Source organism: Bombina bombina, chromosome 11 (genome assembly GCF_027579735.1).
Source record: "Bombina bombina isolate aBomBom1 chromosome 11, aBomBom1.pri, whole genome shotgun sequence".
In the NCBI taxonomy this organism is placed as follows: Eukaryota; Metazoa; Chordata; class Amphibia; order Anura; family Bombinatoridae; genus Bombina; species Bombina bombina.
The window spans coordinates 49,077,881-49,105,460 of record NC_069509.1 but is presented as its reverse complement, the minus strand read 5'-3'; the positions used below and the strand labels follow the sequence as shown (position 1 = coordinate 49,105,460).

Sequence of the window (27,580 nt, the reverse complement as noted above, 5' to 3'; positions counted from 1 at the left end):
TAAAAAAATGGGCTTTCATTCACCAAAGTTTACCTTCACTTTAATATAAGTGTTGGTTCTGCAAAACTGGGGAATGGGTAATAAAGGGATCATCTCTTTTTAAACAATAATTCTGGAGTAGACTGTCTCTTTAAAATTGTATGTTTTATCTGAATCATGAAAGTTTAATACTATTGACTTTACTCTCTTCTTAAGAGCACCACTTGTAATGTCTGTCCAATTTCAGCCATATTTGGGAATGTAGATTCATCCTAGTTACTCTTGACATGACCAACGTCACCATCTAAGGACGTTGATGCTTTTGAACCTTCTATAGAAGACCTGGGAATGTATATAAGGTGTCATGCAGACTATAAAGCTGTTGACTAATCCTACATGACAATATTTCATTGATAAAGCATGATTATTTGACAGTCTGGTCTCTCTCAGAATAAATCTAATGCAGATGTATTGGGTAATGCTTGTGTAACGTGTTGAAATGAACAATAAAACTTGGTGGAATGTCTGTGCAATTTAAAAATACTAACGTGACTTCTCTTGTGTTCTTGTTTAGGTTTCCAGTCCCTTATTGCAGTTATGTCGGCAGTACGCAGACCTTCCCCCACTCACGCTTGAAAGCATTTCTGAAAGAGTTTCCTATGTGTTAAAATTGTACGATAAGATTGACCCTGAAAAGGTGAGATGTCAGGACACAGCCATATTCTTTCTTAAAGGTACTTTGCCACTTATGAAACATTCTCTTTTGTGTTTCAGACAGAACATACAGTTTTAAAAGTTTCCAATTTACTTCTATTCTCAAATTTGCTTTGTTCCCATGGTATTCTTTGTTGAAAAGATACCTAGGTAGGTCCTTTTATCTATTGCTCTTGCAAATGGATAACATTTTTGTAAAATTGCTGCCATATAGTGCTCAAGGCACGTGCACGCTCTTGAGCTTACCTCCCTGATTTTCAACAAAAGATACCAAGAGAATGAAAATAAACATAGAAGTAAATTAGATTCAAATTACACGTTCTGTCTGAATCATGAAAGGACTATTTTGGCTTTCATGTCCCTTTTAAAGGGACATATGTGTTTGAATTAACATGAAAATTACGATAGCAAATAATATGCAAAAAAAAGTATATGTATATAAAAAATAATGTACCTGTTATCACTCTAAACAGGCACTTTGCATCATGCAGGCAGTGGCTTAGCAGGGAACTTCAAAGAACCTAGGTTTTCTCTGTGCATCCTGTTTATATGATCTTCTCAGAGAAGCCCTCTACTGGTCATGTGTAAAACAGTGATTTTCTGCTTCCCTTTGCTTGTGCACTGTAGAAGTGTGCATGTTGTTGCCAAGCAACAGAATTGAGATATATATTTTATTTTTATTTTATTATTATTATTTTTATTATTATTTCTTAAAACAATTACCAATCGGCTTTATAAAAGGGGGGTGTTGGGCAATAAATATCACCAAGGTATCTAAATTCAAAATCTAAATCTAACGGTTATTGCTTTCAACTGCTGTTCAGTAGAAGTAGTATTTGCTATAGATATTAAATAGGGGTGTGGGGGTCATGCGCACACACTTACAGTATGCGTATATATGTGTATGTACACACACATTAAAACACTGTTACAATTTGTCTTTACCTTGCTCCATCTTCCAGTAGAAGTAGTATTTCTATGTTTTTTATTTTTGCTGTGGGGGTTGACAGAAAAATTACTTTAACCCTTTGAGTGCTAATGACGGCTCTGAGCCGTCACAGAGTTTCTCACTCTGGTGCTAATGACGGCTCAGAGCCGTCATGAGCACTCTCCCACCTTGAGGGAGATCTGGGGGCTCCTTACTGCTCCTACCCCTGCGATCGTGCCTGTAGAGTGACAGGCATTGCCGGGGCTTCATGTGATGCGCGGTGACGTCACGTGCAATAACGTGATGACGTCACCGCACAACTTTATACTTAACAATGTTAAGCATAGGAGGAGGGGGCATGCTGCTTAGAAGCCTGTATGTCAGGCATCTAAGCAGCTACAGACCCTCAAGACCCATTGTTGGAAAGGTAATCGCCTAACCTTTCCAACAGTGTAAGTCTTGGGGGTCTGTAAAAAAAAATTAAAAAGTTAAAAAAATGTTTTCAAAAATAATTTAAAAAAAAAATTAGCACCCAGGTGGGAAATGGCTTAGCAGCCAAAGGGTTAAAGGAATTGTCAAGTCAAAATTAAACTTTCATGATTCAGATAGAGCAGCGATTTTAAGCAACTTTCTAATTTACTCCTATTAACAAATGTTCTTCGTTCTCTTGGTATCTTTATTTGAAAAAGCAGGAATGAAAGCTTAGGAGCTAGCCCATTTTTTATTCAGAACCTGGGTATCACTTTCTGATTGGTGTCTAATGTAGCGACCAATCAGCAAGCGCTACTCTGGTGCTGAACCAAAAATGGGTCCAAATAAAGATAGCAAGAGAACGAAGAGGGCTCAGCAGTACTGGGAGCTAGCTGGTGATTGGTGGCTAAAAACATATATACCTCTTTCCATCTAATACGAGGAGAGTCCACGGCTTCATTACTTGTGGGAAATACAGAACCTTGCCACCAGGAGGAGGCAAAGACACCTAAGCCAAAGGCTTAAATACCTCCCCCACTCCCCTCATCCCCCAGTCATTCTTTGCTTTTTGTCACAGGAGGATGGCAGAGAAGTGTCGGAAGATTTCGGAGTAGTCTAATGGAGGGTAGTACTCTTTGGAATGGGACTGGAGTTTTAAGTAGTCTGTCAGCCTCTCAGTGAGAGCATTGACGAATGTTAGGGTCTGGAGATGCAGGGAGAGTCTTTCTGCGAAACCATCCAGACTCGTATTAACAGCTCCTTAAGCAATCGGTGTTGACGAGTTTCACTGCCTGCTTTCTTCACTCAAGTCCATGTCAGGAGCGATGCTACACACTGTCAAACTTGAGGCCGTGTTCCTGTTCCACAGCATTGATTCTGGTAAGATTGTTTAATTTTTATATCTGTAATAACGCAAGAAGACAGGGTCACAGTGTGACTCCTTTATCTGTATAAAATCAAGGGTTAATATCTCCAGAAGGGGATTATTGAATAGGGGGAATGTATACATGATTGCTTTGTGTTTTTTGCTGCGACGTGTGTGTGAGATGTGGCTCTGGCAATGTGGAACAGTCATGCTTTTCCTTCCTTTGATTACTGCGCAGCCTGTTTTAGTTGGCACGCTTTTTATTGGCTGCAGTGGTGGTCCTGCACGGTACTCCATGTGACGGGGTGTAGCTTCTTTCTCTTCCTTTTCCTGACCGTCTGTTGCAGGAGACGAAAACGTAGGCCTGAGTCATAGGAGGTAGTGAGTGCCCCAGCCATTGGGAGTATAAAGGTGCCGTTTAATCTTTTCTATAGTCCTTATTAAAGGCGCAAGCTATGGAGGACTCAAAAACGCCCGATTTTGCTGAACAGTTACAAACGGCAGTATCTGCGGTCATTAGTGCTTTACCTCGCCAAGCGAAAGGTTAAACATTGCTATCCTTCCCAGGGGTCATCTACTCCATTGGATGTATCTAAAACTAGATTATCCGCTGATGCTGAGGATTCCGATACTTCGGAGGACTCTCTCTGGGTCGGAATCTGCGGCCTCTAAACCTTCGGCTGCGGAAGAACCAGACAGTAGGTTTAGGATGGAGAACTTGCACTTTTTGTTAAAAGGTGTTAGTGACTCTGGAGGTTCCGGAACCAAAGTTACAGGAGGAACCTTCTATTCATAAGCTTGGTAAAGTTTGAGGTCTGGGTAGTGCCCCAGACTTTCCCGGTTCCTGTAAAGATGGCGAATATTAAGGTTTCCCTGGTAACCCCAAGTGCACTTCCTGTTTCCTACTCACAAGCCCGGAAGTGTTGACAGCCTCGGGCAGCTTCCTTTACAACACACAGGCTTTATTGGGTAGCCTGTGGGACATTCACTATTGTGTTTTACTGCAAAATACGCTTCATTTTTAGAGAGGCTTACATATTGTCCGTTGACGAGGTTACGAGTGTTACGGACTGGGAAGTCTTGTAAATGTGCGAGATCAATGTGATACATCTTGCTATCTAGAGGTGTGAGACTTGGAAAGATAGGAGTGTCCTATGCATATGGTGGCTGCATATGGGCAGTGAACTGTGTTCAATATACTACAATCAAGCTGGATAGATTGTTGCGTTACATGTGGATTACTGTAGTTACCACTTTTCTGATGTTTGTAATGAGCTACAATGAAGCTTGACTTATTATTTCTATTGGATTACAAAGTATCACTTTTTTGTGCCCTTGGGTTACTTTTTCACATCATTGAACTGTGAATTCTTTGAAAAGATGCCTCTGTTCTATTTCTCCTTAGGGACGCCTAAGGGGAAGTGTGTTGTATGCGTGTGTATGCTGCATGTGAGTCTGAGTAAGGATAGGCTAGGGACCTTTCACCTTAGTTTGGTGTGTCTATTGTATATTTTTTTTGATTAATTTTTCTATCTCAGGAAACGATATTCCTGCTATTATACAATTTATTTTTTTGATTCATTTAGGAGTGCTGAGTATTTTTTATTATTATTATGAATGAGAGAGACTTGGCTCGTCTTTCTCCCCTTCTTCGTTTAAAAAATTGTTCCCGGTTCCAGATTCTCAGCTAGAATTGTGGGGTTCTGTCCCTAAAGTGGATGGAGCCATCTCCACGCTTGCTAAACGCACCACTATCCCGCTTGAGGATATTTGGTTGTTTAAGGAACCTGTGGATAAGAAATTAGAGACCTTGTTAAGAAAGATGTTTCAGCACACAGGGTTTGTTTTTCAACTTGCGGTTGTGGGAATCCGCTACCTATTGGTGCGACTCTGTCAGAAATGATCGAGGTGGAGACTCCCCTCGATGAGATACATGAAAGAATTAAGGCCCTGAGGGTAGCTAATTTGTTTATTTGTGATGCTAATATGCATATTATTCGCTTGGATGCCAAGACATCAGGCTTTTCTGTGCAGGCCCGGAGGGCCCTGTGGTTGAAGTCGTGGTCTGCTGACATAACGTCTAAATCTAGATTGCTTTCCCTTCTGTTTAAAGGAAAGATTATTTTCGGTCCAGGCTTGGACTGTATTATATCCACGGTCACGGGGGGCAAGGGTGCCTTTCTACCGCAGGATAAGAACAAACCCAAGGGTCCTAAGTCCCAAGGACAGCAACCTGCAGCAAAGACTGAGCAGTTCAAGGGATGTCTTGGAATAAAGCCAAACAGAGCAAGAAGCCGGCCGAGAAAAAGTCGACATGAAGGGACGGCCCCCAATCCGTCTCTGGATCTCGTAGGGGGGAGATTCTCTTTTTTCAAGGAGGTTTGGTTGAGACGTTACAGAATCCTTGGGTTCTGGAAGTTGTTACCCAGGGTTCAAGGATAGGTTTCAAAACTCATCCTCCCAGAGGCAGATTCCTCTTGTCAAATCTCTCATTAAATCCAGAGAAACGGATTGCCTTTCTAGAGTGCGTGAGGGATCTCTCCTCTCTAGGAGTAATTGTACTGGTACCTCTAGCAGAAAGGGGTCTAGGGTACTATTCAAACCTTTTTGTGGTACCAAAGGAGGGCACGTTTCGCCCAATTCTAGACCTAAAATGCTTAAACAAGTTTCTGTCTGTTCCATTGTTTAAAATGGAGACAATAAGGTCTATACTGCCCCTAGTTCAAGAGGGTCACTTTTTGACTACGATAGACATAAAGGACGCTTGCCTTCATGTGTCAATACACAAGGATCACTTAAGGTTCGCATTTCTGGATCAGCACTTCCACTTTGTAGCTCTTCCCTTCAGGCTGTCTACTGTTCGAAGAATCTTCACAAAGGTTCTGAGAGCTCTACTCACAGTGGCGAGATCCAGAGGTATAGCAGTGGCTCCTTATCTGGACGATATTCTGGTTCAGGCTCTGTCCACGATAATAGATTCCATTGCCATGAAGATATTCCTAATGGACAAGAGAGGTTGCAAGATTGTCTGTCTGTCTCCAGCTGTCTTGCCCTCCAATCCTCCTAAAGGCCATCAGTGGCCCGGTGCATGGAGGTGATTGGGCTCATAGTATCCACTATAGATGTCATTCCATTCGCCAGATTCCATCTCCGGCCTCTTCAGCTGTGAATGCTGAGGCAGTGGAACAGCGATCATTCGGACCTGTCCCAACTGATCTCTCTGGATAACAGGTTGAGGGAGTCTCTCTAGGTGGCTCCATCCAGACCAGCTGTCCCTGGGAACATCCTTCCTCAGACCATCTTGGGAGATTGTGACTACGGACGCGAGTCGAGCAGGTTGGGGTGCCAGGAAGGCACAGGGCAGGTGGAATCGGAAGGAGTCTCTTCTCCCGATCAACATCCTGGAACTTCGGGCGATCTTCAATGCTCTGGAGGCTTGGCCTCTCCTGGGCCCACCCAAGTTCATCAGATTCCAGTCGGACAACATTACCTCGGTGGCCTACATCAACCACCAGGGGGGGAACGAGAAGCTCCCTGGCCATGAGGGAAGCATCTCAGATTCTGGAGTGGGCGGAAGCCCACGAATGCTCGCTATCAGCGATCCGCATCCCGGGTGTGGACAACTGGGAAGCGGACTTTCTCAGCAGGCAATCTTTTCATCCGGGGGAATGGTCTCTTCACCCCGAAGTGTTTGCGGAGATTTGCAACAGTTGGGGGACTCCGGAGATCTCATAGCGTCCAGACTGAACTTCAAGCTACCCAGATACGTGTCGAGGTCCAGGGACCCCCAGGCAGAACTGGTAGATGACTTAGCAGTGCCTTGAGGATTCAACCTAGTGTACATATTTCCACCGTTACCACTTCTACCTTGTGTAGTGGCACGCATCAAACAGGAGGCAAGCGTCAACTATTCTGATTGCTCCATCGTGCCTACGGAGGACGTGGTTTGCGGACCTAGTGGGGATGTCATTGTCTCCTCCATGGAGGTTGCCCTGTCGCAGGGATCTGCTGGTACAGGGCCCCTTTGTGCATCAGAATCTAGATTCTCTGAGGCTGACTGTGTGGAGATTACGCTTAGTCTTAGCCAGAAGGGGTTTTTCTGAGACGGTGATTGATACTCTCATTTAAGCCAGAAGTCACATCTATCATAAGGTGTGGAGGATCCACTTACTCTGGTGGGTATCTCGTGGATATTCCTGGCATAAGGTCAGGGTATCCATAATTTTTTCCTTCCTCCAGGACGGTCTGGAGAAGGGACTTGCCGCCAGTTCCTTAAGGGGACAGATTTCGGCTCTGTGCTGTTACACGAGAAGCTCGCTGAGCTCCCTGATATTCAGTCTTTTGTTCAGGCCTGTGTTTAGACATTCTGCTCCTTGGAGTTTGAATTTGGTTCTAAAGGTTTTGCAGGGGCCTCCGTTCGAGCCTATGCATTCTCTTGACATTAAGATTATGTCTTGGAAGGTTCTTTTTCTACTGGCCATTGCCTCGGCTCGCAGGGTGTCTGAGTTAGTGGCCTTACAATGTGAGCCTCCTTATCTATCTAGTTTTCCATGCAGACAAGGCTGTCCTTCGCACTGGACTGGGATTTTTCCCTAAGGTGGTGTCTGATCACAATATTAATCAGGAGATTGTGGTTCCTTCCTTGTGTCCTAAACCTTCTTCGAAGGAACGGTAACTTCATAAGTTGGATGTGGTTCGAGCTTTGAAATTCTATCTTCAGACTACGAAGGATTTCAAACTTAAGCTTTGTTTGTTGTCGATTCGGGGAAGCGCAAGGGGCTGAAGGCTTCTTCTACTTCCCTATCATTTTGGCTGAGGAGCATGATTCGTTGGGCTTATGAGACAGCGGGACATAAGCCTCCTCAGAGGATTACGGCTCACTCAACTAGAGCTGTGGCTTCTTCTTGGGCCTTTAAGAATGAGGCCTCTATGGAGCAGATTTGTAAGGCAGCTATCTGGTCCTCCTTACACACTTTCACAAAGTTTTACAAGTTTGACGTTTTTGCTTCGGCTGAAGCAGTTTGGGGGAGAGGTTTTGCAGGCTGTGATGCCCTCAGAATAGGGTCCGCCTCCTTTTTACTTTTCCGTGTTTCATTCAATGTCTTCTAGAGCGTGGGTATTTGTTTCCCACAAGTAATGAATGAAGCCGTGGACTCTCCTCGTATTAGATGGAAAACATAAATTATGCTTACCTGATCATTTAATTTCCACCGCCCGGTTCTCCGTTGGGCAGACCTAAATTAATTTTGTTTTTTTCTTCTGTTCCTTGTTCACTTGACTGGGGGATGAGGGGAGTGGGGGAGGTATTTAAGCCTTTGGCTGGGGTGTCTTTGCCTCCTCCTGGTGACCAGGTTCTGTATTTCCCACAAGTAATGAATGAAGCCGTGGACTCTCCTCGTAACGGTGAAAATGAAATTATCAGGTAAGCATAATTTGTTTTTCATTGGCTCAGCTAGATCCCTGTAATGCATTGATGCTCTGGAGCTGAATTCATTAGATGTTAAACTCTTTTGCAGACTTGGTTACCGTTACTTTTGTAATCAGTGCAAGATGATGGTAACGAGTATCTCCATTAGAGATGTTATATTCTACCACCAGTTTACATCAGCAAGATAAACTAGGTTGGAGCTTATTGGTGCACTGATCCCTGCGTATCACACCTGCATTTATCTTTCTTTTGCACTTTCATGTACCTTTTTAACCCCTTAATGACCGAGGACGTACGCCACACGTCCTCAGAAAAAAGGCAGTTAACGCCTGAGGACGTGTGGCGTACGTCCTCGGTTTGGAAAGCAGCTGGAAGCGATCCTCATCGCTTCCAGCTGCTTTCCGGTTATTGCAGGATGCCTCAATATCGAGGCATCCTGCAATAACAATTTGTACCCCTCCGGTGCAGAGAGAGCCACTCTGTGGCCCTCTCTACACCGGCCATCGATGGCCGCAATCGTTGGTGGGTGGGAGCTGCAGTGGGAGGCGGGTGGGCGGCCATCGATGGCTTCAGATTCACAGAGGGGGGCGGGATCGGGGGCGGGAGAGTCAGGGGCGCGCACAGACACGCGCGCGTGCACGGGGGATCGGCGGGCGGGCGCGTGCACGGGAGGGAGCGGGTGGGAACCACTTACACTACAGAAATAATTATGTAGTAAGTGGGAGGAAGAGGGGGAGTAAATGCCCCCAAAAACTAATCTAAGGGATCTGGGAGGGGGTGGGGGTAGGGGTTGGTCGTGGGGAAGCTACACTACAGCAAAATGTAAAAAAAATAAATACAAAAAGAGGAAAAAATATTGTTAACTGGGTACTGACAGACAGCTGCCAGTACCCAAGATGGCCCCCAATAAGGCAGGGGGGGGGGTTAGAGAGCTGTTTTTGGGGGGGATCAGGGAGGTTGGGGGCTAAGGGGGGATCCTACAAAGTAGCATATGTAAATATGCTAAAGATGTATTTTTTTTTTAAAAAAAAAAACTTTTATTTTAGTACTGGCAGACTTTCTGCCAGTACTTAAGATGGCGGGGACAATTGTGGGGTGGGGGAGGGAAGGGAGCTGTTTGGGAGATATCAGGGGGTCTGATGTGTCAGGTGGGAGGCTGATCTCTACACTAAAGCTAAAATTAACCCCGCAAGCTCCCTACAAACTACCTAATTAACCCCTTGACTGCTAGCCATAATACATGTGTGATGCGCAGCAGCACTTTGCGGCCTTCTAATTACCAAAAAGCAACCCCAAAGTCATATATGTCTGCTATTTCTGAACAAAGGGGATCCCAGAGAAGCATTTACAACTATTTGTGCCATAATTGCACATGCTGTTTGTAAATAATTTCAGTGAGAAACCTAAAATTGTGAAAAATTTAGCGTTTTTTTTAATTTGATTGCATTTGGCGGTGAAATGGTGGCATGAAATATACCAAAATGGGCCTAGATCAATACTTGGGGTTGTCTACTACACTACACTGAAGCTAAAATTAACCCTAGAAGCTCCCTACATGCTCCCTAATTAACCCCTTCACTGCTGGGCATAATACACGTGTGGTGCGCAGTCGCATTTAGCAGCCTTCTAATTATTAAAAAGCAAAACCAAAGCCATATATGTCTGCTATTTATGAACAAAGGGGATCCCAGAGAAGCATTTACAACCATGTATGCTATAATTGCATAAGTTTTTTGTAAATAATTTCAGTGAGAAACCTAAAGTTTGTGAAAAAAATTGTGAAAAAGTGAACATTTTTTTTTTATTTGATCGCATTTGGCGGTGAAATGGTGGCATGAAATATACCAAAATGGGCCTAGATCAATACTTTGGGATGTCTTCTAAAAAAAAATATATACATGTCAAGGGATATTCAGGGATTCCTGAAAGATATCAGTGTTCCAATGTAACTAGCGCTAATTTTGAAAAAAAGTGGTTTGGAAATAGCAAAGTGCTACTTGTATTTATGGCCCTATAACTTGCAAAAAAAGCAAAGAACATGTAAACATTGGGTATTTCTAAACTCAGGACAAAATTTAGAAACTATTTAGCATGGTTTTTGTTTGGTGGTTGTAGATGTATAACAGATTTTGGGGGTCAAAGTTAGAAAAAGTGTGTTTTTTTCTATTTTTTCCTCATATTTTATAAAAAAATTTATAGTAAATTATAAGATATGAGGAAAATAATGGTATATTTTGAAAGTCCATTTAATGGCGAGAAAAACGGTATATAATATGTGTGGGTACATTAAATGAGCAAGGGGAAAATTACAGCTAAACACAAACACCGCAGAAATGTAAAAATAGCCTTGGTCCCAAACGGACAGAAAATGGAAAAGTGCTGTGGTCATTAAGGGGTTAATATAACAATTGCAGATGTTTTCATGGGTTGCCTTTGTATTTAGTTTGTTGGGTGGGGATCCATCGGTGACCCATGTCCCTACTGAGTTACTAGACTCTGTTCTGGCTCACAGGTCATGTTTATGTCTTCAAAGTGCACTTCATCATTAAAGGGAGATAAAACACCCCCTTGCTTTTGTGTAAAAATCGTACTTTGTACCTCGCTCCCTAGAGAAGGCAAAGAGCTTCATGAGTAACCAAGGCTTTCAAACTGCTGCAAATTGCCAAAACCGGCTGTGATTTTTCAGGTTACAGAATTGTTTTTTTTTTATCTCCTCTAGCCAGTGTGATAGAAGCTCAATTTAAACACAAAATGACTGTTTAAGACAATAACTATGAAAATGCTACACTTGAAGGCAATGGCTAGGGTCACAGATGAACACAAATCTTAATAGTTTTTTAACATTATATATGTACATATTAGTATCATTTTGCTAATGGTAACTTCTTGGATGCTGAGACTACTGCATTGTGCTGTTTTCTCAGTCCAGGTAATGGTTAATGTTTTGTCTAATTGTGAAATTGTGTTCATAGGTAAAATAAAGAAGTTTTGTGTTTTTATTTATTTATTTTTCACTGTACATTTAATGTTGGTTAGGAACTTAAAGGGATACTAAACCCAAATGTGTTCTTTCTTGATTTAGATAGAGCAGAATCTTTCTAATTTACTCCTATTTTTCTTCTTTCTCTTGGTATCTTTGTTTGAAAAAGCAGGAATGTAAGCTTAGGAGTCGACCCATTTTTTATTTTTTGTTTTGTTTGGTTCAGAACCTTGGGCTACATTTAGCCACCAATCAGCAAGGGCTACCCAGGTGCTGAACCTAAAATAAGCTGCGCTTAAGCTTTCATTTATACTTTTTCAAATAAAGATACCAAGAGAATGAAAAGAATTAATAGGAGTAAATTAGAAAGTTGCTTAAAATTGCTGCTCTATCTGAATCATAAAAGGAAAAAATTGGGGTTTAGTGTCCCTTTAAAAAGAGAACTAGTGATTCTGATCAGGTGGGAGAGCGAGGGTAAGATTTTAGTCTCCCTTTAAAACAATGCTGATTATTAGGGATTCGTATCACTGATTCACTGTCTCACAACTGTCAGCACAATTTCATATAAATTTGTTGGTAAACAACTGACTCAGAAGCACAAATGTATTACTTTGATTGGAACTGATGGTTTATTGCTGTTTTATGCCTCCTGACCTGTATATTCCTGCATCTCTTCCAGCTGTCTGCCAGCTCCCACTTTATGAAAGACCTGGGTTTGGATAGTTTGGACCAAGTTGAGATAATCATGGCTATGGAGGATGAGTTTGGTGAGTTTCCGTATCCTAACCCTGTGTGTTTGCGGTTTAAGCTCTTTCTGAACACAAGGCTGCATTACCTCATTATTCCCACTAGAGAGTGCACTTGTAGCACATATATCATTTGTTTCCTTAGAACTGTTGTCATCAGCTTTGATTACATGGTCAGGGGGCTATCTATAATATAATTGTGTTTGGAACGCGTCCGCAGCCTGTTGTGCACTCACCCTCAAAAGAATGTTGGCTGCACAAGCAGCCAAAAGAATCCACTTGGATGCAGCGTAGGCAAACCTGAAGCCTTAAACACGCAACCGCACAAAATATCGAAAAAACACGTAACCGCCCGCACGAAGTATAACAAAAAAAACCTGTCCACCCACATGCAGTATAACAAAACAAACTAACCTTCCGCACAAAGTATTAACAAACATCAAACACCTAAACCGCAAGCCCCCACATCCCAAAATAATAAAGTAATTAACCCCTAATCCGCAAATAACTTAATTAAAATATTAACCCCTTAACTGCCAAACCCACATCACAATAAACCTAATTAACCCCTAAACCGACAAACCCCCACATCGCAATAAACCTAATTAACCCCTAAACCGCCAACACCCAACATCGCAAAAACCTAATTAACCTATTAACTCCTAAACCACCAACTCAAATAACTAATTTAATTACTAAGCCCCCTAACCTAACACCCTCTAAATTAACCCCAATACTAAGTTACACTTAAATAAATCCTAATATTTAAATAACAAAAAAATTATCTAAAAATAAAAAGCTCTAAAATTACAGAAAAATAGTTATCAAAAAAAATAAATAAACCTAATCCCAATGAAAATAAAACAGCCATCCAGCTCTTTTCCAGCCCATTAAATTCCTAATCACTATTCCTGAAGTCTGGCGGAGGTCTTCTTCCAGGCGACTCCATCTTCTATCTTCATCCGGAGCAAAGGCAGCGCGGTGCGGAGCTGGCATCCCCGATGAAGAGGAGCCTCCATGCCGCTGAGGATACACACGTCTGGAAAGACAGCTCCGCACCTCCACTCTGCGCCGCCGGCGAGGATCCACAGCTCTGTGCCGTGCCCCCTTCGCTCCTGATGAAGATAGAAGATGATGGAGCTGCCTGGAAGAAGACCTCCGCCGGACTTCAGGAACGGTGAGTACCTATTTGGGGCTTAGTGTTAGGATTTTATTTTTAAGATTAGGGATTTAATGGGCTGGAAAAGAGCTGATTGCCATTTTAAGGTCAATGCCCATACAAATGCACCTTTAGGGGCAATGGGTAGTTTAGGTATTTTTAGTGTTTTTAGTTTTTTATTTTGGGGGGTTTGGTGGGTGTGGGTTTTTTACTGTTAGGGGGTAAATGGTAATTTGTTTAGGTAAAAGATGTTTAATTTAGGGCAATGTCCTACAAAAGCCCTTTTAAGGGATATTGGTAGTTTAGTATTAGATTAGGGGGGGTTATTTTGGGGGGATTTTTTTATTTTTAAGTTAGTTTAGGTTTACATTTTTTTTTATTTTGGATAGCTTTGTTTTTGTAATTTTTTTTTTAACTTTTTTTATTTTTTTGTAACTAGCTTTGGGGGTTGAATTTTTTTTTTTTTTTTGTTTGTTTTTGTAATTTTTTTTGTTTTTTTTTTTTAAATAGACTATCCTCTAGTTTATATTACAATTTGCTTATACTTAGTACATTCCATGTGCATCTTATAAAGTATGAGGGGATAAGCACACTGGAACAGGACCCATTACCTAGACAACAGGATTTAGTACTGAAGTATTTACAATGTTGTATATTGTCATTTCACAGTTTAACATTTTAAATTACATTTATTTTTTTTAACCTATGTTTCTTTGGAAAACAAACTGATTAATCAATTTTATGCATACATTTTTATAAGGCTTTTCAATTTACATCTTATCGTAGTGACTTTGTTCCTTGATATCCCTTGTTGAAAAGCATACCTAGGTAGACTCCGCAATACACTACCTGAAGCTTAAGTGGCTGCTGATTGGTGGCTACACACCTATGCCTTTTGTCATTGGCTCACCTGATGTGTTCCGCAAGCTCCCATTATTGCTGCTGTGGTGCGGACTTTAGGTATTTGTTTAATCTCTACTTCACTTATCATGACCATACTAAGTTTAGCCTTTTAAGCTATCACATGAGAGTGACGTCTGTTATCTGCTGTCTTGAAAGGCACTGGCTGTAAGATGCTGCACATAAACCAGAATAACTGCAGCTTCGCTGGAACACACCACAGTGTACCGTGCGCCCACTCGCAGGGAACGCACCACAGTGTACCGTGCACCCACTCGCAGGGAACGCACCACAGTGTGGGCCGTGCGCCCACTCGCAAGGGAACGCACCACAGTGTGGGCCGTGCGCCCACTCGCAAGGGAACGCACCACAGTGTGGGCCGTGCGCCCACTCGCAAGGGAACGCACCACAGTGTGGGCCGTGCGCCCACTCGCAAGGGAACGCACCACAGTGTGGGCCGTGCGCCCACTCGCAAGGGAACGCACCACAGTGTGGGCCGTGCGCCCACTCGCAAGGGAACGCACCACAGTGTGGGCCGTGCGCCCACTCGCAAGGGAACGCACCACAGTGTGGGCCGTGCGCCCACTCGCAAGGGAACGCACCACAGTGTGGGCCGTGCGCCCACTCGCAAGGGAACGCACCACAGTGTGGGCCGTGCGCCCACTCGCAAGGGAACGCACCACAGTGTGGGCCGTGCGCCCACTCGCAAGGGAACGCACCACAGTGTGGGCCGTGCGCCCACTCGCAAGGGAACGCACCACAGTGTGGGCCGTGCGCCTGCCCTCACCTCTATGCTTCCTGTAATATACATGTATTGGCAAAAATGCTTCTGGTAAAAGTTATCACTGTTTTATTAACATTTTTCTCTGCTCGTGCATGTGAAGCATAGCTAGATAATCTCAGTGCACCAGCATTTTAAATACTGCAGCTGCTCAGAGTGCCAGTGGGAATTGTATTATGTCAGCAGTTAACAAACTGAGTCATTACCAGATGGTACAAGCACCTTAGGCTCTCTAAGCATGTGCTGTGTTTAAAACTTAAACACTTTTGAAACCGCTATAGCTTATTGCAAGCATTTATGCTGATACAGGTATATTACAAAAATGCTTCTTTTTAAAACTGAAATGCATCCATGTGGATTTCAATTTTGTCTGGAATGTCCCTTTAAAGTTGTTAATTAGGTGTATATTTTGTAATGTTGCTTAATAATACATTTCTTTCCAATTGCATGGAGAGTCCACAAATCCATTCTAATTACTAGTGGGAATTCAACTCATGGCCACCAGGAGGAGGCAAGAACCTCCCAGCAAAGCCTCTGACTTCCTACAATCCCCAGTCATTCTTTGCCTTATACATCGGGAGGATGTGCGAAGATGGTGTCTGAAGATATTTAATCCTTTAATGGGTACTTTTCCCTGCAAGCAAGGATTGGGGCAATGCTGTGTCCATGTCATTCTCTTTAGTAAAAGTAATGGTGGCTTTTAGCAGTTAGAGGTCGGTGAGGTAGTCCTTACTTTTCCTTTAACATTTTATGCTAACCCCTTTTTATGGGCTGGTTACTCTGCTTTTCCTCTTCTCTAGGTCAGAAGTTGTTTGGATCCGTCAGACCTAGGCTTAAGTGCCTGCCCACAGCGAGGTTCAAGGTCTCTGTCAGATGCCGGTGAAACTGACAGGCCAGAAGCTGGTGTAGAAGAAAGAAGACTTCCAGCAGTGAGTCCTGTATCCCCGCCCTCAATATGTGCTTAAAATTCCCTCAGCGGTGGCGACTGTCTCTTTAACTAATCGGAGACCACCGCATGCCGGTATTTAAGTGTATATCGTGATGGATATTATTGCACTTAAAGAGTTCATTCTAACAACGGACCGCAGTAATGGTTTCCTAGGACCTTTTTCACTGCGTTGAGCTCTTGTCATGGCTTTATTTAAAATCACTGTATGGGGAGAAGCAGACCGTTTGGTGTTCATATTGTAGACATCTATATTATGACCTGATTTCCCTAAAACTTGGCATACAACGGTGGCGCAGGTATGACCGTCAAGGGAACTATATATGGGAGAGGCTCTTCTGTGTAGTTTCAACGCGATCCAGTTTCGCACACGGTGAAATGATATGTAGCTTCTTAATTTCCCTGCATACTAGAAGATCCGTTTTAAGTTAAGACTGTTTTTATTTTCCTACTGTATCTGTTTTTTACAATAGGAGCGATGCAGCAGAGGAGGATCGTAACTAAGGCGGCCTCCTATCTTAGTGGTTTCACTTATTGTTTGTTTTTTCTACCGCCGCTCTCTCCCCTCTATTGCCGACTGCCAGGTGCTGTAGGCTTAGTTTGGGAGGCGATTGCATTGCGCGCCTTAACTACTCTAGTACCTACTCTGCAACCTTGCCATTTTCTGTGGTACACGTTACAGTTGTACTTTATTTTGAGTAATTTATTTTTAACCCCTGGGTGTCAGGGTTATATCAGAGGAGGCGTACAGTTGTAAAATTTTCTAATGATGATAGCAGAGCAAAAGTTATATCTGCGGTGCAGGGGAAGAGGGGTGGCCGTGAGGCTTGATGCTTTCCACAGTAGTGCTACGATTTAAAGACATTTAACTGGGTCTATTTTGAGTTATTACCATGCACTACAAGCGTATATCTCATTGGTCCCCTTATCTCTGTAAGATTTTACTGCCTCATGGGTTCTGTCTCTTCTGAACTATCTAACAAAGGCATTGAGAATTTTTATTTCTCCTATATTTCCTTCCTTATGAATCAGGATTCCTTAATGTCTGCCGCCATCTAGTGGCGACTAAGGGTATATGCAATGATTTTTCCTAAGAATATCAGCTGGCTTTTATAGTAGCTCTTTCTCCAACATAGGTGTGTCCGGTCCACGGCGTCATCCTTACTTGTGGGATATTCTCTTCCCCAACAGGAAATGGCAAAGAGCCCAGCAAAGCTGGTCACATGATCCCTCCTAGGCTCCGCCTACCCCAGTCATTCTCTTTGCCGTTGTACAGGCAACATCTCCACGGAGATGGCTTAGAGTTTTTTTAGTGTTTAACTGTAGTTTTTATTATTCAATCAAGAGTTTGTTATTTTAAAATAGTGCTGGTATGTACTATTTACTCAGAAACAGAAAAGAGATGAAGATTTCTGTTTGTATGAGGAAAATGATTTTAGCAACCGTTACTAAAATCCATGGCTGTTCCACACAGGACTGTTGAGAGGAATTAACTTCAGTTGGGGGAACAGTGAGCAGTCTCTTGCTGCTTGAGGTATGACACATTCTAACAAGACAATGTAATGCTGGAAGCTGTCATTTTCCCTATGGGATCCGGTAAGCCATGTTTATTAAGATAGTAAATAAGGGCTTCACAAGGGCTTATTAAGACTGTAGACTTTTTCTGGGCTAAATCGATTCATTATTAACACATATTTAGCCTTGAGGAATCATTTAATCTGGGTATTTTGATAAGATTATATCGGCAGGCACTGTTTTAGACGCCTTATTCTTAGGGGCTTTCCCAAATCATAGGCAGAGCCTCATTTTCGCGCCGGTGTTGCGCACTTGTTTTTGAGAGGCATGACATGCAGTCGCATGTGTGAGGAGCTCTGATACATAGAAAAGACTTTCTGAAGGCGTCATTTGGTATCGTATTCCCCTTTGGGCTTGGTTGGGTCTCAGCAAAGCAGATACCAGGGACTGTAAAGGGGTTAAAGTTAAAAACGGCTCCGGTTCCGTTATTTTAAGGGTTAAAGCTTCCAAATTTGGTGTGCAATACTTTTAAGGCTTTAAGACACTGTGGTGAAATTTTGGTGAATTTTGAACAATTCCTTCATATTTTTTCGCAATTGCAGTAATAAAGTGTGTTCAGTTTAAAATTTAAAGTGACAGTAACGGTTTTATTTTAAAACGTTTTTTGTACTTTGTTATCAAGTTTATGCCTGTTTAACATGTCTGAACTACCAGATAGACTGTGTTCTGAATGTGGGGAAGCCAGAGTTCCTTCTCTTTTAAATAAATGTGATTTATGTGACAATGACAATGATGCCCAAGATGATTCCTCAAGTGAGGGGAGTAAGCATGGTACTGCATCATTCCCTCCTTCGTCTACACGAGTCTTGCCCACTCAGGAGGCCCCTAGTACATCTAGCGCGCCAATACTCCTTACTATGCAACAATTAACGGCTGTAATGGATAATTCTGTCAAAAACATTTTAGCCAAAATGCACACTTATCAGCGTAAGCGCGACTGCTCTGTTTTAGATACTGAAGAGCATGACGACGCTGATAATAATGGTTCTGAAGGGCCCCTAAACCAGTCTGAGGGGGCCAGGGAGGTTTTGTCTGAGGGAGAAATTACTGATTCAGGGAACATTTCTCAACAAGCTGAACCTGATGTGATTACGTTTAAATTTAAGTTGGAACATCTCCGCATTCTGCTTAAGGAGGTATTATCCACTCTGGATGATTGTGACAAGTTGGTCATCCCAGAGAAACTATGTAAAATGGACAAGTTCCTAGAGGTCCCGGGGCTCCCAGAAGCTTTTCCTATACCCAAGCGGGTGGCGGACATTGTAAATAAAGAATGGGAAAGGCCCGGTATTCCTTTCGTCCCTCCCCCCATATTTAAAAAATTGTTTCCTATGGTCGACCCCAGAAAGGACTTATGGCAGAAAGTCCCCAAGGTCGAGGGAGCGGTTTCCACTTTAAACAAACGCACCACTATACCCATAGAAGATAGTTGTGCTTTCAAAGATCCTATGGATAAAAAATTAGAAGGTTTACTTAAAAAGATGTTTGTTCAGCAGGGTTACCTTCTACAACCAATTTCATGCATTGTCCCTGTCGCTACAGCCGCGTGTTTCTGGTTCGATGAGCTGGTAAAGGCGGTCGATAGTGATTCTCCTCCTTATGAGGAGATTATGGACAGAATCAATGCTCTCAAATTGGCTAATTCTTTCACCCTAGACGCCACTTTGCAATTGGCTAGGTTAGCGGCTAAGAATTCTGGGTTTGCTATTGTGGCGCGCAGAGCGCTTTGGTTGAAATCTTGGTCAGCTGATGCGTCTTCCAAGAACAAGCTACTTAACATTCCTTTCAAGGGGAAAACGCTGTTTGGCCCTGACTTGAAAGAGATTATCTCTGATATCACTGGGGGTAAGGGCCACGCCCTTCCTCAGGATCGGCCTTTCAAGGCCAAAAATAAACCTAATTTTCGTCCCTTTCGTAGAAACGGACCAGCCCAAAGTTCTACGTCCTCTAAGCAAGAGGGTAATACTTCTCAAGCCAAGCCAGCTTGGAGACCAATGCAAGGCTGGAACAAGGGAAAGCAGGCCAAGAAACCTGCCACTGCTACCAAGACAGCATGAAATGTTGGCCCCCGATCCGGGACCGGATCTGGTGGGGGGCAGACTCTCTCTCTTCGCTCAGGCTTGGGCAAGAGATGTTCTGGATCCTTGGGCGCTAGAAATAGTCTCCCAAGGTTATCTTCTGGAATTCAAGGGGCTTCCCCCAAGGGGGAGGTTCCACAGGTCTCAGTTGTCTTCAGACCACATAAAAAGACAGGCATTCTTACGTTGTGCAGAAGACCTGTTAAAAATGGGAGTGATTCATCCTGTTCCATTAGGAGAACAAGGGATGGGGTTCTACTCCAATCTGTTCATAGTTCCCAAAAAAGAGGGAACGTTCAGACCAATCTTAGATCTCAAGATCTTAAACAAGTTTCTCAAGGTTCCATCGTTCAAAATGGAAACCATTCGAACAATTCTTCCTTCCATCCAGGAAGGTCAATTCATGACCACGGTGGATTTAAAGGATGCGTATCTACATATTCCTATCCACAAGGAACATCATTGGTTCCTAAGGTTCGCATTCCTGGACAAGCATTACCAGTTCGTGGCGCTTCCTTTCGGATTAGCCACTGCTCCAAGGATTTTCACAAAGGTACTAGGGTCCCTTCTAGCTGTGCTAAGACCAAGGGGCATTGCTGTAGTACCTTACTTGGACGACATTCTGATTCAAGCGTCGTCCCTTCCTCAAGCAAAGGCTCACACGGACATCGTCCTGGCCTTTCTCAGATCTCATGGATGGAAAGTGAACGTGGAAAAGAGTTCTCTATCTCCGTCAACAAGGGTTCCCTTCTTGGGAACAATAATAGACTCCTTAGAAATGAGGATTTTTCTGACAGAGGCCAGAAAAACAAAACTTCTAGACTCTTGTCGGATACTTCATTCCGTTCCTCTTCCTTCCATAGCGCAGTGCATGGAAGTGATAGGTTTGATGGTAGCGGCAATGGACATAGTTCCTTTTGCGCGCATTCATCTAAGACCATTACAACTGTGCATGCTCAGTCAGTGGAATGGGGACTATACAAACTTGTCTCCGAGGATACAAGTAAATCAGAGGACCAGAGACTCACTCCGTTGGTGGCTGTCCCTGGACAACCTGTCACAAGGGATGACCTTCCGCAGACCAGAGTGGGTCATTGTCACGACCGACGCCAGTCTGATGGGCTGGGGCGCGGTCTGGGGATCCCTGAAAGCTCAGGGTCTTTGGTCTCGGGAAGAATCTCTTCTACCGATAAATATTCTGGAACTGAGAGCGATATTCAATGCTCTCAAGGCTTGGCCTCAGCTAGCGAGGGCCAAGTTCATACGGTTTCAATCAGACAACATGACAACTGTTGCGTACATCAACCATCAGGGGGGAACAAGGAGTTCCCTGGCGATGGAAGAAGTGACCAAAATCATTCTATGGGCGGAGTCTCACTCCTGCCACCTGTCTGCTATCCACATCCCAGGAGTGGAAAATTGGGAAGCGGATTTTCTGAGTCGTCAGACATTGCATCCGGGGGAGTGGGAACTCCATCCGGAAATCTTTGCCCAAGTCACTCAACTGTGGGGCATTCCAGACATGGATCTGATGGCCTCTCGTCAGAACTTCAAAGTTCCTTGCTACGGGTCCAGATCCAGGGATCCCAAGGCGGCTCTAGTGGATGCACTAGTAGCACCTTGGACCTTCAAACTAGCTTATGTATTCCCGCCGTTTCCTCTCATCCCCAGGCTGGTAGCCAGGATCAATCAGGAAAGGGCGTCGGTGATCTTGATAGCTCCTGCGTGGCCACGCAGGACTTGGTATGCAGATCTGGTGAATATGTCATCGGCTCCACCATGGAAGCTACCTTTGAGACGAGACCTTCTTGTTCAAGGTCCGTTCGAACATCCGAATCTGGTCTCACTCCAGCTGACTGCTTGGAGATTGAACGCTTGATCTTATCGAAGCGAGGGTTCTCAGATTCTGTTATCGATACTCTTGTTCAGGCCAGAAAGCCTGTAACTAGAAAGTTTTACCACAAAATTTGGAAAAAATATATCTGTTGGTGTGAATCTAAAGGATTCCCTTGGGACAAGGTTAAGATTCCTAAGATTCTATCCTTCCTTCAAGAAGGATTGGAAAAAGGATTATCTGCAAGTTCCCTGAAGGGACAGATTTCTGCCTTGTCTGTGTTACTTCACAAAAAGCTGGCAGCTGTGCCAGATGTTCAAGCCTTTGTTCAGGCTCTGGTTAGAATCAAGCCTGTTTACAAACCTTTGACTCCTCCTTGGAGTCTCAACTTAGTTCTTTCAGTTCTTCAGGGGGTTCCGTTTGAACCCTTACATTCCGTTGATATTAAGTTATTATCTTGGAAAGTTTTGTTTTTGGTTGCAATTTCTTCTGCTAGAAGAGTTTCAGAATTATCTGCTCTGCAGTGTTCTCCTCCTTATCTGGTGTTCCATGCAGATAAGGTGGTTTTACGTACTAAACCTGGTTTTCTTCCAAAAGTTGTTTCTAACAAAAACATTAACCAGGAGATTATCGTACCTTCTCTGTGTCCGAAACCAGTTTCGAAGAAGGAACGTTTGTTGCACAATTTGGATGTTGTTCGCGCTCTAAAATTCTATTTAGATGCTACAAAGGATTTTAGACAAACATCTTCCTTGTTTGTTGTTTATTCCGGTAAAAGGAGAGGTCAAAAAGCAACTTCTACCTCTCTCTCTTTTTGGATTAAAAGCATCATCAGATTGGCTTACGAGACTGCCGGACGGCAGCCTCCCGAAAGAATCACAGCTCATTCCACTAGGGCTGTGGCTTCCACATGGGCCTTCAAGAATGAGGCTTCTGTTGATCAGATATGTAGGGCAGCGACTTGGTCTTCACTGCACACTTTTACCAAATTTTACAAGTTTGATACTTTTGCTTCTTCTGAGGCTATTTTTGGGAGAAAGGTTTTGCAAGCCGTGGTGCCTTCCATTTAGGTGACCTGATTTGCTCCCTCCCATCATCCGTGTCCTAAAGCTTTGGTATTGGTTCCCACAAGTAAGGATGACGCCGTGGACCGGACACACCTATGTTGGAGAAAACAGAATTTATGTTTACCTGATAAATTACTTTCTCCAACGGTGTGTCCGGTCCACGGCCCGCCCTGGTTTTTTAATCAGGTCTGATAATTTATTTTCTTTAACTACAGTCACCACGGTATCATATGGTTTCTCCTATGCAAATATTCCTCCTTAACGTCGGTCGAATGACTGGGGTAGGCGGAGCCTAGGAGGGATCATGTGACCAGCTTTGCTGGGCTCTTTGCCATTTCCTGTTGGGGAAGAGAATATCCCACAAGTAAGGATGACGCCGTGGACCGGACACACCGTTGGAGAAAGTAATTTATCAGGTAAACATAAATTCTGTTTTTGATGTTAATCGCTTTTTTGTGCACAATGTTCTTTTTATTTGCCATGTAATCTACTTCCAACAAGTATCTTGCATTAATAGTAATTCTCAATGCACTGACAGCCTGCCTCAACTGAATTAGTCCGGTTTCTTAGATTTCTGTTGGTCAGCTCCCATCAGTGACTTATCTCCCTTCATGGAGGATATAGGAGTTCCTTAGCCATGAAGGAGGTGTCTCGCTTCCTTCGGTGAGCGGAGTTTTCTCAATTACCACTTTTGGGTTGTTCACATCCCAGGTGGGGACATCTGGGTATTCCCTCGGTGGCTGGTGAGTCTTCTGACATACAGACGGTTCCGCTCAGTTCTTCATCCGGATGTATCTCAATGATAACTCCCAGGTGGGGGGTTCTGGAGTTGGATTTGACAACGTTTAGTTTAATTTCCAAATTTCCCAGATATGGATCTAGATCAAGCAGCTCTGGTCGTCACTCTGGAGGTTTCATGGGATTTCGGTCTAATCTACCTGTTTCCCAAGTTTGTCCTTCCTCGGGTGATAGCCCTTACCAAACAGGAGCTGGCTTTGGTGATTCTAATCGCTCCAGCTTGGCCTCGCAGACTTTGGTTTGCGGATTTGGTGACAATGTCGTTTTTACCCCTGTGGAAATTGCCTCTGAGGAAGGACCTTCTACTTCGGGGTCTTTTCCTTCATCCAAACCTAGATTCTCTGAAGCTGACTGCTTGGAGATTGAACGCCTAGTTTTATCTAGATGAGGTTTTTCCGAAAAGGTGATTGATACCATTATTCAGGCTCGTAAGCCAGTAACTCGCTAGATTTACCATATGGTGTGATGTACATACCTTTTTTGCTGGTGTGAATCTAGGGATTTCCCCTTGAGTCAGGTGAGGGTTCTCCGCATTCTGTCTTTTTTCTTCAGGAAGGCCTGGAGAAAGGTTTGTCAGTAAGTACTCTGCCCTTTCGATTATTTTGCATAAATGTCTGGCCGACTTTCCAGATGTTCAATCTTTTTTGTTCAGAACTTGGTCAGAATCAAGCCTGTGTTTGTCTGTTGCTGCTCCATGCAGCCTTTAAAGGGACACTGAACCCACATTGTTTCTTTTGGGATTCAGATAGATCAGCAATTTTAAGCAACTTTCTCATTTACTCCTATTATCAAATTTTCTTCATTCTCTTGGTATCTTTATTTTTGGTGAACAACCTGGGTTGTTCTTGGTGATTGGTGGATTAATTTAACCGACCAATAAACAAGTGCTATCCAAGGTTCTCGACTAAAAAAAATAGTTTAGATGCCTTTTTCAAATAAAGATAGCAAGAGAACGTAGAAAAAATCATAATAGGAGTAAATTAGAAAGTTGTTTAAAATTGCATGCTTTATCTGAATAACGAAAGAAAAAATTTGGGTTCAGTGTCCCTTTAATCTTGTTCTTAGGGTTATTCAGCAGGCTTCGTTTGAGCCTATGCTTTCTGTTAATATTAAAGTGAAGGTAAAGTTACCTTGATGCTGATCCACAATCCAATTCTTTTGTAAAAAAATCAGTAGGACTTTACTGGCTTTAGAATAAAAAAAAAAAAGATGAATTAATCTCACTTTTAATTCCATCAACTGTTTTTCTCTTACAAGGTGTATCCAGTCCACGGATTCATCCTTACTTGTGGGATATTCTCATTCCCTACAGGAAGTGGCAAAGAGAGCACACAGCAAAGCTGTCCATATAGCTCCGCTCCCCCCCCCCAGTCATTCTCTTTGCCGCTCTAACAAGTAGCATCTCCACGGGAGGGTAAAGTGAATGTGGTGTTAGATTTGTAGTTTTTTCTATCTTCAATCAAAAGTTTATTTTGAAATAGTGCCGGTTTGTACTATTTACTCTCTAGCAGAAAGTGATGAAGAATTCTGCTGAGAGGAAAATGATTTTAGCATGTTGTAACTAAAATCCACTGCTGTTCCCACGCAGGACTGAGTAGTACCAAGAAAACTTCAGTTGGGGGGAACAGTTTGCAGGCTTAAAGGGACAGTATACACTCATTTTCATATAACTGCATGTAATAGACACTACTATAAAGAATAAGATGCACAGATACTGATATAAAAATCCAGTATAAAACTGTTTAAAAACTTACTTAGAAGCTGTCAGTTTGGCTCTGTTGAAAAGGTAGCTGGAAAGCCCACTGCAAGTGGGAAATAAGACACTCCCCCCCTCCCCCTTTTGCATCTGAAAAGACCCTTTACACAAACAGGAGCAAGCTGGAGAAGGTAGCTGACGGTATTCACATAAAACTTTGGGGCTTGGTTAGGAGTCTGAAAATCAGAGCAATGTTATTTAAAAATAAGCAAAACTATACTTTTATTTAAAAAAAAAAAACTTCATGGGCTATATAAATAGACAATCTACAAAACATTTATGCAAAGAAAAAATGAGTGTATAATGTCCCTTTAACTGCTACAAGGCATGTTCAGTCATCTTTTTCTAGTCAAGACTTAGTAATGCTAGAAGACTGACAAGAATCATCATGTGGGGAAGGTAAGCCATATTCTGAGATTCAGTATAGAAGGAAGGCTTATGTAACAGGGCTAAATGACTGGTGGACACTGTTAAAGGGCAATCGATTATTTTTTAGTAAAATATAATCACTTTACATGTTATTTATCACTTTTGGAGTGTTATTTGGGGTGTTTATTCCACATAGCAGTAATTTGGACACCTATTTAGGGTTTTGAAGGCCCCACAACTCCGGAGTGGAGAGGGAGGGGGCCTAATTTTGACGCCTCAGTTGCGCTCTTCATTTTGCAGACAGCTTCATGCAGCTACATGTGGAGGGTCCTAAAACTTCTTGAGGACTTCATAGAGGCTTACTTTTCATCAACTAATCCCCAGGGGCAAGGTAGGGCCACAGCAGATTGCTGTGGCATGGTGCTGTAGTTTGCTAACCGGTTGTCATCTTTAGGTTGCTCCGGTTCGGGCATTAAGGGGTTAATTAACTTGATACTTGCTGTGCAACCATTACCAAGCATTAAGATTGTGTGGTGAAATTTTCAGAAAGATTGTAAAGATTGCCAAAAATATTTAGAGAGGTTGTCAAATAAAGAATGAACCTGGGTTGAGCCAGATTAGACCGTGGAAACATAAAGGGATGTACTATCTACACTGTTATATTATGCACTATATTCATACGGCGATAAGCCCGGTCTGATTTACAGACTGTTGCGCTAGAAACAAACAGTTTATAATTGTATCATACACAAACATTATAGATTGAATGAGATACTGTTTGGTTACATCTAGACAATATAAGAGTATAATTGTCTTCCAACGAAATGTTATATAAGTTGCACAATAGACCATAGAGGATTGGTGGTACAAACAGGACCTAAGAGCAGCCATATATATATTTGTACACATTGAACAGGGACCAAGCGGACTAACTACTGGCTTTTTCAAACACGCTACTGAGTAATTTGGGTATAAATAGGGTGTATTTTACAGAGTGATTTTATATATATATATATATATATATATATATATATATATATATATATATATATATATATATATATATATATATATATATATATATATATATATATATATATATATATATATATATATATATATATATATTTATTTATATTACACCATTTGGATACGCCATCATAGTATAGCAGAAAAAGTATAACACTATATAGAGGACGTATATTTATTCACCCAAGGCGGTTGACAACATAGTCCTCCTCACAGTGTGCAAATAGTGTTAGATAACACAACAGTGCTAGTGTCGATTTTAATGTGTGTTACCCTTATTTTAAGTAAATTCACAATAAAAGTTATATTTCTCCAACATAGGTGTGTCCGGTCCACGGCGTCATCCTTACTTGTGGGATATTCTCTTCCCCAACAGGAAATGGCAAAGAGCCCAGCAAAGCTGGTCACATGATCCCTCCTAGGCTCCGCCTTCCCCAGTCATTCTCTTTGCCGTTGTACAGGCAACATCTCCACGGAGATGGCTTAGAGTTTTTTGGTGTTTAAATGTAGTTTTTATTCTTCAATCAAGTGTTTGTTATTTTAAAATAGTGCTGGTATGTACTATTTACTCTGAAACAGGAAAGAGATGAAGATTTCTGTTTGTAAGAGGAAAATGATTTTAGCAACCGTTACTAAAATCGATGGCTGTTTCCACACAGGACTGTTGAGAGGAATTAACTTCAGTTGGGGGAAACAGTGAGCAGACGTTTGCTGCTTGAGGTATGACACATTTCTAACAAGACTATGTAATGCTGGAAGCTGTCATTTTCCCTATGGGATCCGGTAAGCCATTTTCTTAGTCTAAGTAAAAGAATAAAGGGCTTCATTAGGGCTTAAAAAACTGGTAGACATTTTTCTGGGCTAAAACGATTACTTTACTAAGTATATTTGGCAGATTATTACTTTTAATAGTTGTTAAATCTTGGGGATTGTTTTAATAAAAACGGCAGGCACTGTATTGGACACCTTTTTCACTGGGGGCCTTTTCTAGTCATAGACAGAGCCTTATTTTCGCGCCTCTAATGCGCAGTTGTTTTTGGAAAGCATGGCATGCAGATGCATGTGTGAGGAGCTAAGAACCACTGAAAAAGCTTATAGAAGGCATCATTTGGTATCGTATTCCCCTCTGGGCTTGGTTGGGTCTCAGCAAAGCAGATTCCTGGGACTGTATAGGGGT

The 27,580-nt window shown here is 42.6% G+C and overlaps 1 protein-coding gene across 2 annotated transcripts in view; it reads left to right on the top strand.

Annotated features, from left to right (window-relative positions):
* NDUFAB1 (NADH:ubiquinone oxidoreductase subunit AB1) overlaps window positions 1-27,580 on the top strand; it is a 55,139-nt gene that overhangs the window by 13,568 nt on the left and 13,991 nt on the right. For both annotated transcript variants that reach the window (XM_053694347.1, XM_053694346.1), the window contains exons 2-3: window positions 554-676; window positions 12,045-12,132. In XM_053694347.1, coding sequence (XP_053550322.1) covers window positions 554-676; window positions 12,045-12,132 — 211 coding nt within the window. The remainder of the gene's footprint in view (window positions 1-553; window positions 677-12,044; window positions 12,133-27,580) is intronic.